At 38.3% G+C, this 17336-nt stretch overlaps 2 protein-coding genes across 2 annotated transcripts; one reads left to right on the forward strand and one right to left on the reverse strand.

Annotated features, from left to right (window-relative positions):
- Window positions 1-1096: 1096 nt before the first annotated feature.
- On the reverse strand, window positions 1097-16579 carry LOC126634052 (probable sulfate transporter 3.4). Its single transcript, XM_050304542.1, has 13 exons — window positions 16322-16579; window positions 15582-15630; window positions 15118-15325; window positions 14538-14709; window positions 13524-13589; window positions 12834-12947; window positions 12512-12628; window positions 12233-12356; window positions 6954-7243; window positions 6679-6869; window positions 6507-6592; window positions 6331-6407; window positions 1097-1265 (listed from the first exon to the last, which is right to left on the reverse strand). The coding sequence occupies exons 1-13, from the start codon at window positions 16577-16579 to the stop codon at window positions 1161-1163; spliced, it is 1857 nt and encodes a 618-aa protein (XP_050160499.1). The 3' UTR covers window positions 1097-1160.
- LOC126634058 (uncharacterized mitochondrial protein AtMg00810-like) lies at window positions 4873-6137 on the forward strand. Its single transcript, XM_050304547.1, has 2 exons — window positions 4873-4946; window positions 5050-6137. Exons 1-2 carry the CDS (start codon window positions 4913-4915, stop codon window positions 5976-5978), a joined length of 963 nt encoding a protein of 320 aa, XP_050160504.1. The 5' UTR covers window positions 4873-4912; the 3' UTR covers window positions 5979-6137.
- Window positions 16580-17336: the final 757 nt, after the last annotated feature.

Below are 17336 nucleotides of genomic sequence, written 5' to 3' on the forward strand. Positions count from 1 at the left end.
TGTTTGTTTATGTTGATCTTAGGCATGCTTTCTAATTTACCTAAAATCACGAGTTGCAAGGTCAAGAATTTTCTTAATGAGATTAATCAAACAGAAATTCGGTTAGTTTATAAGAAAGTGTAGGGTTGAAAGATGTCTCTTCACTTTCTCCTGGCTGTTGCTTGTATATCTAACTCTGCTATCATACTCCATATCTCTAGAATTGTCATGGTTTCTCTAATTAATCCGCATCAGAAAGTTGTAAGGCCCATTTGATAACCATTTGGTTTTTAGTTTGTATTTTTTTGTGCTTGAGATATGAGGGAAATATGGTTGAAAGGAGCGACGAAGAAGAGTGGTGTAAGGATGTTGGGAGAAATGTAGACGGAATGTATAAAGGGTATACAAAAAGAAAGCCAAAACCTATCTAAAGTTATCTACACTTTCAAAGATTTTGTTTTCGTTCATTCTTTATTTTTTTTTCCCCATTTTCTTCCCTCCTTTCTCCTTTATACTTTCTCCATATCTCAGGTGCAAAAATTGAAGACAAAAAACCAAAAGCCAAAAAGTTTAGGGTTTAGGGTTTAAACAAATTCTATGTGGTTCCACCAAACCTATTGCATTTGCAGACACAAGCTTTGCTTCCCGATGCGTTCGATGATACGCATTTCATTCAACTTGGAATTTGAATAGACAGAAAGGCTTGCAAAATGTATTCTTAAGGAATGCCAAAACCTATTCCTTAGCCTCGAAAATTTCAGCATTTGAGTAACACCGCCACGTGGTATTATTGGTTTTCTATTTTATAACACGTGTGTATTTGCTAATACCCCCAAACGATAAATATGTCATCAGATCATGTTATAACGCATGAATTAGTAGCAACCATTGCACGTGAAAAATTTTCCTTTGTGGCCAATCTTTCGCTACTTTTATATCGAGAACTAGATCTTGAACCCTTTCATAGAGATTGGATTAGTGCCACTTAACCGAACATCTGACTACCTTTTTGTGGTGTGATTTTACTTATTGCTGAGCTTTCCTTCATCATGCAACACTTGGTTGACGCTTAAAATCTTTACCCAGAACTCGGACAATAAACTTCAAAATTTCTTAATTCAAAACAAAATGAAAGAAAAAAGCGCGTCATGGTTGAGCCTTCCAGTCTGATGAAATGTCAGCTACAGCTTCTCCGACCGTAAGAGCCCGTTCAATCCGAACGCCTCCAAAGTTGTCGATTGTTGTAGCTTTTCCATCACACTTCCAACAGGGTTTGCCAACACAAGCTGGGAGAGTAAACAAGCCCCATATTGGAAGAAAGCATGGGTGTATGGTGACCTTTACTTTTCCATGTTTTCCTCACCTTTACTTTTCCATGTTTTCTGCTCCATGTTTTCTTACTTTTCCATGTTTTCCTCACCTTTACTTTTCCATGTTTTCTGCCCCATGTTTTCTGCTTGTCCTCCCTTTCTTTCGGCTTCTGTTTTCTTTTCCTTTCTTCCGCTCATTTATATGAGCTTTCATTGTACTTAGTTTTACATAATACAAAATATAGACATTCAAAATTCAATATGGTATCAGAGCAGTGACCCTAACCGGCCTGTCTCTGTGATGTTCTCTTGAGGGATTTGTGAGCTTCTTGTCCTTCAATCATGGCTGAAGAAATCTTAGTAAATTTGGAAGGAGACGGCTTTCATGCTACTCCACCATCACCACACTCAGATATTGATATCAACCCAAATCAACGTCTTAGTTCTGTCTTGCTAAATGAGTTTAACTATCTTCCATGGGAGAGAGCAGTTTCTCTTGCTCTGGGAGGACGATCAAAGCTTGGTTATGTTAATGGTGCTATTCCAATGCCTGAGACTACCTCACCGGAGTATGATGCTTGGCTATGCAAAGACCAGTTGGTCATGTCGTGGCTACTCAATTCCATGGATTGTAAGATTGCAGAAATTTTTAGCTATGCTGAATCCTCCATGACTCTTTGGAAAAATCTCAAGGAAATGTATGGAAATCAGAACAATGCGGCTAGAGTGTTTCAGTTAAAGAAGGACATTGCTGGTTTGCAACAGGAAGGAAAGCCATTTGTGCAACATCTTGGAAAGCTGACCACTATGTGGAACGAGCTGAATGTGTATCGACCACACACCATCGACGCTGCTGTGCTAACTAAAAGAGCCGAGGAAGACAAAATATTCCAACTCCTAGCAAGTCTGAGTCCTGAATTCGAAGATCTTCGAAGTCATATCCTCATGAATCCCGACCTGCCTTCTTTTTCAAGTGTGTGTGCCACAATTCAAAGAGAAGAGGTTCGAAGGAAAGTCATGACCATGGACATGAAGGCAAATATACCAGAAGCTAGGGCTTACTTCTCTAACCAAAAACTTGGTGAGGAGAGAGGCTACAAAGGAAAGAAAACTGGCTTAAAATGTAGCCATTGTGATGCTGGTGGGCACTCAAGAGATCGATGCTGGATTCTTCATCCAGAGTTAAAACCAAAGTTTCCTAGGGATAACAAAGGTGTCTCGAAAGGCTCGTACAACCCTTCTTACAAGGCAAATCATGTTGCCACAACTTCTTCTGATGGAGCACTGAAGTTCACCACTAATCCAGCTGCACTGATCAACGAGTTTGCTATGTTTCTTCACAAGAAACAAGGTCTTGGAGATAGTGAAGAACCACTAAATCAGTGTGACAACAATCAAACTGCACTACTATGACAGTTTGCTGGCTTCCTGACTGGAAATGAAGGCGTGGTACAAAGGGACATCCCAGGTATCTTACACTCCTTCTCAACTGCTCTCAACATTGGTAATGTGCATGATTATTGGATTATAAATTCTGGAGCCACTGATCATATGACTAACAAGTCTACAAACTTGCATAAATTTGAAAAATTTTCTATTCCATCCCAAGTGTCAGTTGCCAATGGAAAAAATGCTATGGTTGTGGGAAAAGGAAAAATACATTTGATCTCAAGTGATGTCGAGTCTGAGGCTCTTTATGTTCCCTCATTCCCTTTTCAACTTTTATCTGTTAGCAAGATCACAAACTCATTAAATTGTCTTGCCATTTTCTCTCCCAAAAATGTGATCTTTCAGGATGTAGTCACCAAGAAGATGATTGGTGAAGGATTTTTCTTAAATGGTCTCTACTATCTTTCCAAGCATATTCAAGTTCCCAAGGTTTTTCAAGTCACTTCAAGCTTAGCTCAAGAACAACAACTTTGGCACCAACGCCTAGCACATCCTTCTGAAAAAGTTCTATCCACCTTGTTCCCAAATATGTGCAAAGTTACAAGTCCTTGTGATGTTTGTCATTTTTCTAAGTTTACTAGATTACCATTTACTTCCTCTTTGTCTAGGGCTAGTAACCCTTTTGAAATTGTGCATTCTGATGTTTGGGGACCAACTATAGAGTCTTTTGATGGATACAAATATTTTGTAACTTTTGTGGATGATTTCACAAGGATTACTTGGTTGTATATTTTGAAATTTAAAAGTGAAGTGATGGAAGTTTTTCAAGATTTTCATAGACTTGTGGCCACCCAATTTGCTTCAAAAATTCATATTTTACGATCAGATAACGGCACAGAATATATGTCTCATAACATGTCACACTACTTGAGCACGCATGGTATATTACACCAAACAAGTTGTGTTGGAACACCTCAACAAAATGGGGTGGCCGAGAGGAAGAATAGAGATCTACTTGAGAAGACTAGAGCTCTTATGTTTCACATGAATGTGCCTAAAAAGTTTTGGTCTCAAGGAGTCCTTACTGCGGCATATCTCATCAATAGATTGCCTAGTAAAGTGTTGAATTTTAAATCACCTTATGAGGTCTTGAAAAATAGAAAGATCAACTTTTCCCATTTGAGAGTCTTTGGGTGTACATGCTTTGTTCACATTCAAACTCAAAATCGTGACAAGCTAGACCCAAGGGCTGCCAAATGTGTCTTTCTAGGTTATTCATCTACCCAAAAAGGTTACAAGTGCTATAATTCAACAACTAGAAAAATGGTTGTTTCAAGGGATGTTAAATTTGAAGAACATGTTCCTTACTTCTCACAATCACTGGATTACTCTAGACAGGGGGAGCATTTGATGGACTTATTTCCTTTTCCATATCCAAACGGAGAAGATGCAACATGCACTCCTAGTGATCATGTGCCGGATGATGTTAACCTTCACTCGGTGGAACATCTTGAAGATGAAAACCCTTCCTCATCAGAGATTCACACTGCACCCTCCAGTGATCCTTCCAACCATGATGTTGTTCAAATACCTGTAGTTCAATCTCCTACAGTTCGTCGCAATCCTGCACGAGAGAGGAAACTTCCATCCAAGTTGCATGATTATGTGACCTACACTGCCAGGTATCCCGTGACTGATGTTATTGATTATAGTAAAGTCTCATCTTCTTTTGCTACATTCCTAAGTGCCATTAATGAAGCTCGAGAACCTCAAAGTTTTCAAGAAGCCAATCTTCACAGTGAGTGGAGAAATGCTATGGCAGAGGAGCTTCAAGCCCTTTATGAAAATAACACATGGACTATAGTGAAACTTCCAAAAGGAAAGAAGGCAGTGGGGAGTCGTTGGGTGTACAAAACTAAGTTTCATTCAGATGGCACAATCGAAAGGAATAAGGCTCGCTTGGTTGCTCGAGGTTTTACACAAACCTATGGCGTCGATTATAAAGAGACATTTGCTCCGGTGGCAAAAATGAACAATGTTAGAGTATTGTTGTCGGTTGCAATTAACAATGCATGGCCTCTCTTTCAAATGGATGTTAAAAATGCTTTCCTGCATGGTGAACTTGAAGAAGAGGTTTACATGAAGCTACCCCCAGGTCATCCTCAATCAAACAATCCAGAAATGGTGTGCAAACTCCATAAATCCATTTATGGTCTCAAGCAAAGTCCACGTGCATGGTATGCCAAGCTCAGTCATGTTCTGGAAAGGGTTGGTTTTTGTCGAAGTATTGCAGATTCTTCCCTATTTGTTCGTTCCAGCTTAGTGGGTAAACTAGTTGTGCTCATTTATGTTGATGATCTAATTGTGACAGGTGATAATATGTCAGAGATTAATGCTCTTAAACAGTATCTCAACAACAAGTTTGCTATCAAGGATCTTGGCACTCTCAAATACTTTCTGGGCATCGAGATGGCACACTCTCACAAGGGTTTCTTCCTCAACCAACGCAAGTATGTCATGGATCTTCTTCACGAAGCAAAAATGACAGATTGCAAGCCTGCTCGTACCCCCTTGGATAGCAACTTGAAGCTAAAAACTCACGGTGATCCAGTTCCCAATTTAAGTTACTATCAAAGAATGGTTGGCAAACTCATTTATCTGACTATCACACGTCCTGATATATCATATGCTGTCAGCATTGTTAGCCAGTTTATGCACTCTCCAAGCATGGATCATTTGAAGATTGTTCATCGTGTGCTACGTTATCTTAAGGGTTCCATTGGTAGAGGAATTCTTATGCGCAACAATAGTCACACTCAGATCTCAGGCTATACCGATGCTGACTGGGCAGGCAATTCTCTCGATCGCAAGTCTACCACTGGGTTTTGTACGTTTGTGGGAGGCAACCTAGTTACCTGGAAAAGCAAGAAACAAAGTGTTGTTGCACGCTCTAGTGCAGAGGCAGAGTATCGTGCTATGGCGTCCACTGCTTGTGAACTTATTTGGCTCAAAAGCCTTCTGTTGACTTTAGGTTTTCCTCATCAACAACCCATGTCCCTACACTGTGATAATCAGGCCGCGATGCACATTGCATCGAATCCTGTATTCCATGAGCGAACTAAACATATTGAAGTTGATTGTCACTACGTCAGAAATCAAGTTCAGTCCAAGGTGATCGACACTCACTACACGCGCAGTCATGATCAACTTGCGGATATTTTCACAAAAGGATTACCCTCTGCTGATTTTCAACGTCTTTTGTTCAAGCTTGGATCAATTAATCCCTTTGATCCAGCTTGAGGGGGAGTATTGGAAGAAAGCATGGGTGTATGGTGACCTTTACTTTTCCATGTTTTCCTCACCTTTACTTTTCCATGTTTTCTGCTCCATGTTTTCTTACTTTTCCATGTTTTCCTCACCTTTACTTTTCCATGTTTTCTGCCCCATGTTTTCTGCTTGTCCTCCATTTCTTTCGGCTTCTGTTTTCTTTTCCTTTCTTCCGCTCATTTATATGAGCTTTCATTGTACTTAGTTTTACATAATACAAAATATAGACATTCAAAATTCAATACCCCAAAACAAGAAGATAAGAAAGCATGTCTAGAACTGACTGAAAATTCAGAACTCAATCGAGTGCTTTGCTAATTCTCACCTGAAGTGATCTCTTTTCCAGCATCTTTCTAAGTTCGGACATCATGTCGATACCACTCGTGTCTATGGCTGTCACAGCTGAGAAGAAGATGAAAAACTGTAAGCAAGATGCGGAAAAACATTCGCGACCATATTTTTATGTTCTAAGACTGAGCAATGATTTCTTAAATATCGTACCTGTCATGTCCAAAATTATACATTTCAGCGCTTTTTCGTTGCTTGCTTTGATCCTTTCTTCTTCCTCACGAACCCATCTTATTATCCTGCAGTAGCAGAACCCATAGATCAGATGATGAAAGCAAGAAGATGATCATATCTGTACTATTTTCTATGTCTGCCGGATACATACCTTTCTTGTAAGTAAGTTGAATTTGCAAAGTAGATAGGTGCCTCAACTGCTAGTATGAGAAATGAAGAAATCCTTGAAACTTCTCTGTATCTGTTGAGATTGTGGTATGTTTGTGTCCCTGGAATGTTCCCTAGAGCCATAGTGTTTGGCCAGGTGACATGAAGAAGAATCTTGAAAATCGATACTCCAACCTGAAAGTTGACAGCAAGATGTTAAGAGATCGAAAGTTGACAAACGTCATTCAACCTGATAGAAAACAATCTTAGAAATCTTACTGCAATTGCAAGACCAAGAGGGACGGAAATGAAAAGAACGCCAAGGAAGGCGCACATGCAGGCCATGAAGTCGAGCTTGTCAACTTTCCACAACCGGTATTGAGCTTGGTAATCGATGAATCCACTCACAGCGGTTATGATGATTGCTGCTAAGATGACATTGGGGGTGTAGTAGAACAATGGCATTAGAAACAGCAGAGTGATAAGCATAGCTGATGCCATAATAATGTTCGAAACCACAGTTTGTGCTCCGGAATTGTAGTTTACTGCAGATCTAGAGAACGAACCTGAAAATGAAAAAGAAAATTACGGTTTTCGACTAATTACTGCATTTGCATTGCTTTGACGTCGAATAAGAATGTGAGGATCTTCACCTGTGGTAACATTATTAGGGAGAATGACAAGTCATCAAATATAGTTACTGTTAAATAGTTTGTTAAAGCTAAATGTAATCAGTTTTGTTAGTAACTATAGTTAGTCAACGTAGTTGAGGGTATTCTTGTAATTAGCCTAAGGCAGCTAAGGCTATATATATTCACATATGTACAACTAAATTATTGATTCAATACAATCAAGAAAACTTATTGTTGAAGTTTTCTGTTTCTATATGGTATCACGCCATCCTACTTTATAGCACTGACCTTCTCTTCCACTCGACCTCTCGATCGATTCCTGATCGATTCTCTCTGATTCTTCACTTTTTCATTCCCGATCTCTCTTGAATCTTGATTGCTGCAAGCTATGGCTACTCAATCTGCATTGCAACCTACTGGGTCTTCTTCTCCGATTATCTTTCATTCGGTCCAAAACCCTAATTCCTCTTCTAATCCGAGTCCTCTGAATTCGTATACTTCTCTTACGATTCACAACATCGATAGTATGGTTCCAATCAAGCTGAAAAGTTCCAACTATCTGCCATGGCGAGCACTGTTTACTCCAATTTTCTGACGATACAAGCTTCTTGGTATCATTGATGGCACTGAGATTTGTCCTTCACCATTTTTGCCCGATCGCTCGATGAATCCTGCCTTCGAGGATTGGTATGAAAAAGATCAAAACCTATTGATCTGGCTCAATTTTACCCTATCAGAAGAACTCATTCCGTTCACAGTTGGTGTTTCTTCTTCTCGAGAACTCTGGGTAAAGCTTGAACAACGTTTTGGTGGAATTTCAGAGGCTCATATTCACCAATTACAATCAAGACTTCAATCAATTCAGAAAGGATCTTAGTCCATTTCCGCGTATCTTCAACAAATCAAGGAAATTGTTGATTCCTTGCACGCTACTGGTGCTTAAGTGTCTGATCGTGACTTAATTGCTGCCACTCTACATGGATTACCTGATGAATTCGAGTCTTTTATTGACTTCATCATGCTGCGGCTCTCTTCTATATCTCTTGATGAACTCCATGGCCTTTTACTCACCAAGGAGTTGTTTATGGCTCGCCGCAAGGCTACTATTTCCTCATTTGCAACTGAACCTTTTCAGGCCTTCTCAGTGCAATCTCAGCCTCCCTTGCTTCCTACTCCATCTGTTTTTGCTGCTCAGAATCAACCATTTCACTCTACTTTCCGATTTAACTCAAATCGTGGTAAGCTAGCTCGAGGTAATTTCTCCTCCAATCACAGCAATCGCAATTTTCATAATAATAGGGGCACTTTCACCAACAATCGTGGCAATTGCAATTATCAAGGCAATCGCAATTATCAAGGTTCTTCCACTTTCAAAGTTCCTTGTCAGATTTGTGGTTCTACCAGTCACGAGGCAATTGACTGCTTTGATCGTATGAATCCGGATATCTGCGGTCGAATTCCTCCAGCCAAACTTGCTGCAATGTGTGTGCATAATTCAGCAAAATCGGCTCAGCCTTGGTTAATTGATTCTGGCGCCACCTCCCACATCACCAATGATGTAGCCAATATTTCTTCTCCAACTCCTTACACTGGAGAGGACAAAGTGTACATTGGAGATGGTAAAGGATTATATATCCATCATATTGGTTCCTCATCTCTGCACACTCCTCATTCTTCCTTTAAACTGAGCAATGTTTTACATGTTCCTTTCATGAAACATAATCTCTTATCTGCTTATCAGTTTCTTAAGGATAATAATTGTTCATTAACTCTTGACTCTTATGGATCCACTGTCAAGGATCGCATTTCGGGGAAGATGCTTTTGCAAGGACCTGTTAGGGATGGTTTCTATCTTCTCAACAGTTCCACCAATTCTTCTTCTTCACCTTCAGCGTTTTTCAGCATTCAAACACCAATCACTGTATGGCACAAGCGCCTCGGACATCCTTCCTCCTCAATTTTTCGAAGAGTCATATCTACCAATAATCTTGCACTGCAAGGCAAGAAGACTGTTGATTTTTTCTGCTCAGATTGTGCACTTGCTAAGAACCACAAGCTTCCTTTTGGAGTGGCTTCTTCATCAACAACTCACAGTCTCTAACTTCTGCATTGTGATATGTGGGGACCTGCCTCTGTAACATCTAATAGTGGCTTCAAGTATTATCTACTTCTTGTTGATGATTTTAGCAAGTACAGTTGGTTTTTTCCATTGAAGTCTAAGTCCGATGTATTTTCTACATTTGTTACTTTCAAAACCTATGTAGAAAACTTCACTAGCAATAAAATCAAGATTCTGCGTTCAGATTCAGGGGGTGAATTTACTAGTCACTCTTTTACTTCATTTCTTCGTGATCATGGTATATTGCATCAATTTAGTTGTCCACATACGCCTGAACAAAATGGTTGTGCAGAGAGAAAGCACAGACATCTTGTTGAGACAGCTCGCACATTACTTGTAGCTTCTCAAGTTCCTCAGGTTTTTTAGGTTGAAGCCTTCTCCACTGCAATATATCTTATAAATCGACTTCTTATTTCTGGTCTTACAAAGTCACCGTGGGAACTTCTTTTCCACCATCATCCAGATTATTCTAAACTGAAAGTATTTGGCTGTCAATGCTATCCCTGGCTTAAACCGTACATTCACAGCAAATTGGATGCTAAGAGCAAAAGTTTTGTGTTTTTTAGCTATAGTCTTCAACATAAAGGCTATAGATGTCTTGATCCCGTCGCTAATAGAATCTACATATCAAGACATGTTGTCTTTGATGAAACAACTTATCCTTTTACATCATTGCCGCCCAACAGTCCCACTTCAGAGATTTCATTTTCTACACCATCTCCATCATTTGACCTTAAATTCAGCAAACATTTTTCTAGTTCTCCTCCAGTCAGTACCTCTTCAACACCACAGTGTTCTTCTGTACCTCATCCTGTCAATCGGATTACATCTTCCAATGAAACTTCTTTCTGTAATCAGTCAGTGGATAATTCTCACACTTCTTCCAGCTCTGCCTCTTTCAATGACTCATCTCTCTTACCTATTCAGCCTAGTAATCCACCTATTTCTGGGAATACACATCCTATGATTACAAGATCTAAGGTTGGAATATACAAATCTAGAGCTTATGCAGCAACAAAACATCCACTTCCATTTGATCTTGACTTTGTTCCTAATACTTATTTACAAGCATCAAAGCATGCTCACTAGCGAGCTGCAATGCAGGCTGAATATAATGCCTTAATAACCACAGGTACTTGGTCTCTTATTCCCTCTCATCCTTCTCAGAATGTTGTTGGATGTAAATGGGTGTTCCGGGTTAAGAAAAATCCTGATGGAACCATTGACAGATACAAAGCACGCTTGGTGGCAAAGGGCTTTCATCAGCAAGAAGGAGTTAACTTTCAAGAAACCTTCAGTCCTATTGCTAAACCAGTCACCATTCGGATTCTTCTTACACTTGTTGTCCAAGATAATTGGTTCTTGAATCAATTAGACATTAGCAATGCATTCCTCCATGGTGATTTAATGGAGGATGTTTACATGCAACAACCTCCTGGTTTTATTGATCCTAACTCTCCCCATTCTGTTTGCAAGCTGAAGAAATCCTTATATGGCCTCAAACAAGCTCATCGAGCTTGGTTTGATAAATTGTTTCAAGCTCTTTGAACACCTCGACTTTCATCAATCTTAATCTGATGCCTCTTTGTTTGTCCTTAATGGACCTTAGTTGGTTATTGTCCTTGTTTATGTGGATGACATCTTAGTTACTGGACCCAACTCTCAACTCTGTCAACAGTTTATCCAACAACTTAGTACTCAATTTCCAGTAAAAGATCTTGGTCCTTTACACTATTTCTTGGGGTTAGAAGTCCACAGATCCAACAAAGGCATCTTTCTTCATCAGACCAAGTATTTACTTGATCTTCTTAAGAAAACAAATATGAAGGGTGCCAAACCTTGTTCCACTCATCTTGGTTCTCAGAAACTGGATCACAGTGGGCCTCTCTTGTCAAATCCCACTGAATATCGCTCTATAGTTGGTGGTTTACAATATCTCACTTGGACTCGACCTGAACTTGCCTTTGCTGTTAATCAGATATGTCAATTTATGCATGCTCCCCGAGAACAACATCTTCAAGCAGCAAAACGGGTTCTTAGATTTCTTAAAGGCTCTATTTCTCATGGTTTATGGTTCACCAAAGGTCCTATTAACCTTTCAGCATACTCTGATGTTGATTGGGCTGGCTGCACCTTTGATAGGCGGTCAACCAGTGGATATTGTGTATTTCTTGGTCCAAATCTTGTCAGTTGGAGTGCAAAGAAACAAAGCACTGTTGCTCGTTCCTCCACAGAAGCTGTATATCGTTCCTTAGCACATTTTGCTGCAGAACTAACTTGGGTTTGCAAAATCCTCAAAGATCTTCATTCTCCTCTCCCTACCCTGCCTACCCTATGGTGTGATAATATTTCAGCAATCTCTTTGGCATCTAATCTTATTTTTCATGCTCGCACCAAGCATATTGAGATTGACTATCACTACATTCGGGAGTTGGTTCTAGCAAATCTCATTAAAGTCTGCTATGTTTGTAGTGAAGACCAATTGGCTGATCTTCACACCAAATCTTTGTCTAAAAGCAGATTCTTTTATTTGTGTTCCAAGCTTCCAATTGGAATCCTGTTTGATTCCTCTTTTAGCTTGAGGGGGTGTATTAGGGAGAATGACAAGTCATCAAATATAGTTACTGTTAAATAGTTTGTTAAAGCTAAATGTAATCAGTTTTGTTAGTAACTGTAGTTAGTCAAGGTAGTTGAGGGTATTCTTGTAATTAGCCTAAGGCAGCTAAGGCTATATATATTCACATCTGTACAACTGAATTATTGATTCAATACAATCAATAAAACTTACTGTTGAAGTTTTCTGTTTCTATAAACATAGCATGAAGAGCAAGAACCACAAATGTTCATGAGCCCAATAGCCATCATTTCTTTGTTTCCATCAACTTGGTAGTTTTTCAAAGATGCAAAAGTCCTTCCTACTGCAACCCCTTCCTACAATGCAAGAATGATAAGTGAACGCGTGTTTAATAGCTATAGGTGAAGGACTGCCTTGCAAGGAGAAAAACTTCGAAGAGTGTTGGTACTATGGTGACGGTAGTAAGTGACACAGTTAAAAGAGAGATGGATCCAAGATTTGGGTGACTTACTGTGAGAGACAAAATCCCAATTATAATGCCAGTTTTAATAGCAAGAGCAAGGTAAGGACCACTAAAGTATAGCATGTTTGATGAGGGTGGATTGAAACCCTTTGGCAAATGGCCAATCTGTTACATAAAATGTTCAATTTAGTGACGACATAGAATTATAGTCGTTATAACACAGTATGATGCACGTGCAGAAGTTAAAGTTCTAGCATTTTTAATTAGTAATTTATGCATGTGTCAAACTGTGATCATCATAAAGGAATTCATGGAAGGAGCCTAGCAATGTTCATAACTAAAATTTCCAAATTCAGACATGAGATCTTACAACTGAGATTCGAGGAGCTTTTGAACTGAGGAGGAAGACTACAAGTGTGGAAATGATAACCGATGTCAATGGAGCTGCTGTTGCAACCCAAAAGAGCTTTGATTTTGTTTTGCTCTGTATCCAAATAATAACAGTAACAGTTAATAAAACATATAATTTGAAGAGTATGACATATATATGCTTGCAGGTTCTTTAAGGAAATAGATTTCCATTTTTTCCAAAAAATTGTGAATTAGTTGTGGGGATCAACTCACATCGAACTTTAACAATCCGAACTGATTATTTTTTAAGCTGCACCTCATAGATCATCATTTCAAAATATTAGTCAAATCAAAAATGTTTGAGGGATCCAATTGAGTTCAAAAAAAATTGAAGAACACTATGTTCTAAGAAACATTGAACTTTCATCGCAGCGAATAAATGGGCAAGTGGTTTAGGATTCAATTGAGTTTTTGTACCGACGATGTATGAATTGAGACCTAAAAATAGACAGTTAGGGTCGTTGAAGTTTGATGTGGAGTGAATCTCACAACTAATTGTTTAAAAATTCTCTATTTTCATCACCAATGAGTGGTTGAAATTTTACTAAATGAGCTATAGTTAAATCTCAACCTTTCATTTCTTTAAAATAATGCGCAGGTGACCCTTACCCTATACTTGTGGGTGATGGAGTAGAGTAGCGAAGCTTACAATATGTCTCGTTGTGAATAAAAACACCAGGAAGCTGAAGCCCATTGCAATAGTTTGCCATGACCACTGCAAACCATTAAAACTTTAATGTTAGTGACGCTAAATTTATAATAAACACAGTCAAAATTCAGAATTTGTCCGGAAATGTTTTTGTATAAGGTGCTTTACTCAGTAATACTTATGGAATATAATTTTTTTATTAAAAGTTAAGTACCTTTTAATATTCACAAGCAAGTGATTTGTAGAGACTCGTTTTTGGGTGTATATTCTTTTTTCGACAATTTTGTTTAACTTTAGTCAAGAGAAAACAATTTCTCTCGAGTATGTACAAAGTCTACGGACACTAACGCCAACACTTATTTAATCGTTGGATTTAATCTAACTACTTAGTTTAAATAATTTAGTTAGATTAAATTTAACGGTTGTTTCAACAGTTAAATATGTCCTGAAGTTGAAAAATAAGAAATATATAAGAGAACATTAATAAAATGTTGATTTTCTAGGATGTACAAATTGACCTGAAATTCTCCTCCAACTAATGCAATGGAAACATAATGCAAACAAGTGACAGATTCTTCAATTAAATAATTGAAAAAGGTAGACATCTGCTTGGTTAAAATAAAAGTATCATCTAGATATCTACCAATTTTATAAGATAATCTAATATACATGTATATATTTGAACCTTTGATGGCAATCAGAAAGTATATATCCCTTTGTTATAAAAAAAAAATAGCACCCCCCTTTGATTGATTTTTATTCCATGATGTTGCTTGCCATTAAGTCTCGAAATGTTAATTACACTAGAACAGTGAAAATGGTAATTTAGTCACATGAATTTTTTCTCTTCCTAGATATTTATCGTCTTCATTTAAATTATATAAAATGATAATCATAAATACAGAAGGACACGTAAATAACAAAAAAATATGTGATTATCGTTTTTCTAAAATAAATAAAGACTTCATTTTCTAAGAAAAAGTTGAGTTGTTTGCTATTGTAAGAAAAATTGACCTCTCCTTTGTGGGTGATAACGGAGGACATGACAGAAACAAATTGCATTTTGGTAGTGAAGTGAACAATTCCAAGCAACCCTTTGAGCTGTTGTAGTATCACAATCACTGAAGCACCCGCCATAAACTCAACCAGAGTCGCCTTTGACAGAAAATCAATTATAAAACCGAACCTGTAAAATCACCCTTTTGAATTCATTATTTAAATTATTATAAACTACATAACAAAAAAAATATTAGAATGTGCCCAGCCCAACATGTCCGGCTCTAATGACAGTATCCATTGTTCCACATACTGCGTATTAGAGTTGGACGTATTATATTGAGCTCCAACATATATAAAGATGATTTGACTTTATGTGAACGATAATAAGATATTGAAAGGGCTAAAAGTTTAGTAGATTTTTTTTTAATTGTAAAAAAGTAATTATTAATATTATTACAAAAGAAAAAGTGAATAGCAAGTAATATAGCATAATGTAGCTTAAAGTGGTAACATCGATTGTAATTAAAAAAATAAAGAAAAAGATGAAGACCGAGTAGTAAACGTTGTCAATATCTAACATTAGTGAACTTATTACCTCAGAATACCCAGAGAAGCCTGAAACAGACCAGCAAAACATGTAGCAGTGAAAGCCAATTTGAGATAAAGAATGGGGTCTTCAGTACTAGAAACAACCTCACTTAACATTGATCCCATAACCAAAGATGCTATCGAAACTGGACCAACTGCTATATGCCCGGAACTCCCCAGCACATAATATGTCAGTGGGGGCACAAAGCTTGAGTCTGCATGGAAATTCCAAATAAAAATAAATAAATTAGGCTAGTTAATTGTTAATTATAGCCACTAGTACTACGGTCTAGTGGTATTCCTCCTCACTGATTAGTGAGAGGTCTTAGGTTCAACTCTCGCCAAATGCGACACACTCTCCCCTTAGTGTAGATAATATCGATTTGTTCAAAACAAAAAAATTGTTAATTATTTAATTAATTATGTGTTAATTTATGTAAAATAGGAGTTAAGTGTGAAATTGGTATTAACATAGCCCAACAATTGGAGGCAAACTTGCAAGCTTCGCATAACTGATGCCCTGCAAAACAGGTATTGTGGATTAGATCACCAGAAAATATTAGTTGTCTTTTTTTATTTTGTAGTTATCTACCAATAAAAAAAAACATATACAGTCAAATAACATTTGAAAAAAAAAAATTAAATACAATTCACTTGAAGGTTAAAAACAAAAACATATGCAGTTTAGTATAATATTAAGTAGGAAATCATTTAAAATCAACTCAATTGGGATAAGCCAATGAGGATTAGAACTAATCAAACCACCTTTTAATTAATGTCCAAAAAGACAATTGGAATAAATGCAAAGCACAACAACCTGGTCTTTTTTGTCCAAGTAAATCACAAATATTAATTAAGTCAGTTAGTCATAACGGTGTGCCGGGTTTTATGGACCCAAATTCATATCTCTTCTCCACAAATGAGTAAGGAGAGAAGCATATATGGGTTAGATCAGTGATCGAGGCATGCCGGCCCTTTGCACTGAAGTTACCATGCAAGAGAGAGAGAGAGGTTAAAATGGAGGAGGATTCTCTCTCCTCCTAATCTCTCTTCTCTTATCTCCCATCCTATTTGAACAGTTACGGTTTAGCCACGTTAACATCTTATATTAATTTTTTTTATAGAGACAATAAGACAAAACAAAATGTGAGAGGATGGGAGGGAAGGAGATGAGAATAGGAAGGGAGAGAATCCTCCTCCAGTTAAAATACCTGAGGAATTGCAAGGCTGGCAATAGTGAAGCCAAAGATGAAATCAGACTTGAGAAGCTTAACATGGTACTCAGGGCCCCATTGGAAGATTGGGAAGAAGAATTGGAGACCCAGAAGTAGTTTTGTGAACCAAGTTTGGTTATTGAATATGTGAAGTGGGTTATCTGGGAAAAAGATGTCAGCCAGCCTCTGCCGGAGTTTCTGCAGGGTAGTCTGTTTCGGTGGCAAACAAACCCTGTGGATTTCTAGAGGTGGCATTGCTGCCTCTGCTGTAATTCTGACGGTGGTTTCATGGCAGGGATGATCTTCCACTCTGTCGGAGTACTCACCCAACCAATCGTACACATAATGGTAGGGAAGTACCTCAGCACGATCTTCAGTGCTCGCTGAGTTCGAAACAATACCCAAGCCATTGTAAATATTGGCTAAAACGGGAATAGCAAGGCTGAAAGATTCACTTGCAGCCATCTTGCTAGCCACTTTGAAGACTCTGGGACAGATAAAGTTGACGTCGTTTTTGGGGAAAACAAACTTACAAAGCCAACAAGCTAATAAATGGGCTAGGTAAGATTCTCCCGCATGTTCTGATGCTATGCCAAGTTCATCAAACGCTTTCAACTCGGCAGGGGCACGGTGCCTAGCTGAACCAATGACACCTTACGGGTTTGAGTCTCCTTTTGGCTTAGTGGTCTTGTTGTGGCCACTTTTCTTCGAAGGCTTCTTGTACTTCATGGCATTCTAATACCAAAATCGGATCCATGAAATCTTCACACCTAACTTACCTTGAGCCTCATGGGAAGGCTTGTGATACGCCCAAAACAAATAGCGGCAACTTCTAGGCAATCCTCAACTATTGTGATGAGAAAATTGCTCCACGCTAAGAATAACCTCATCTTAAAACTTACCTTGGATCGGCAAGCCTTCTATCTTGTGGAGATCCTAAAGTGAAATTGACATCTCCCTTTGAGCTGTGTGAAGTGTGTTGGTCGCTGAACACCAATGCTGAAAGAATGCA

The sequence above is a fragment of the Malus sylvestris genome, chromosome 9, assembly GCF_916048215.2.
Source record: "Malus sylvestris chromosome 9, drMalSylv7.2, whole genome shotgun sequence".
Lineage (NCBI taxonomy): Eukaryota > Viridiplantae > Streptophyta > Magnoliopsida > Rosales > Rosaceae > Malus > Malus sylvestris.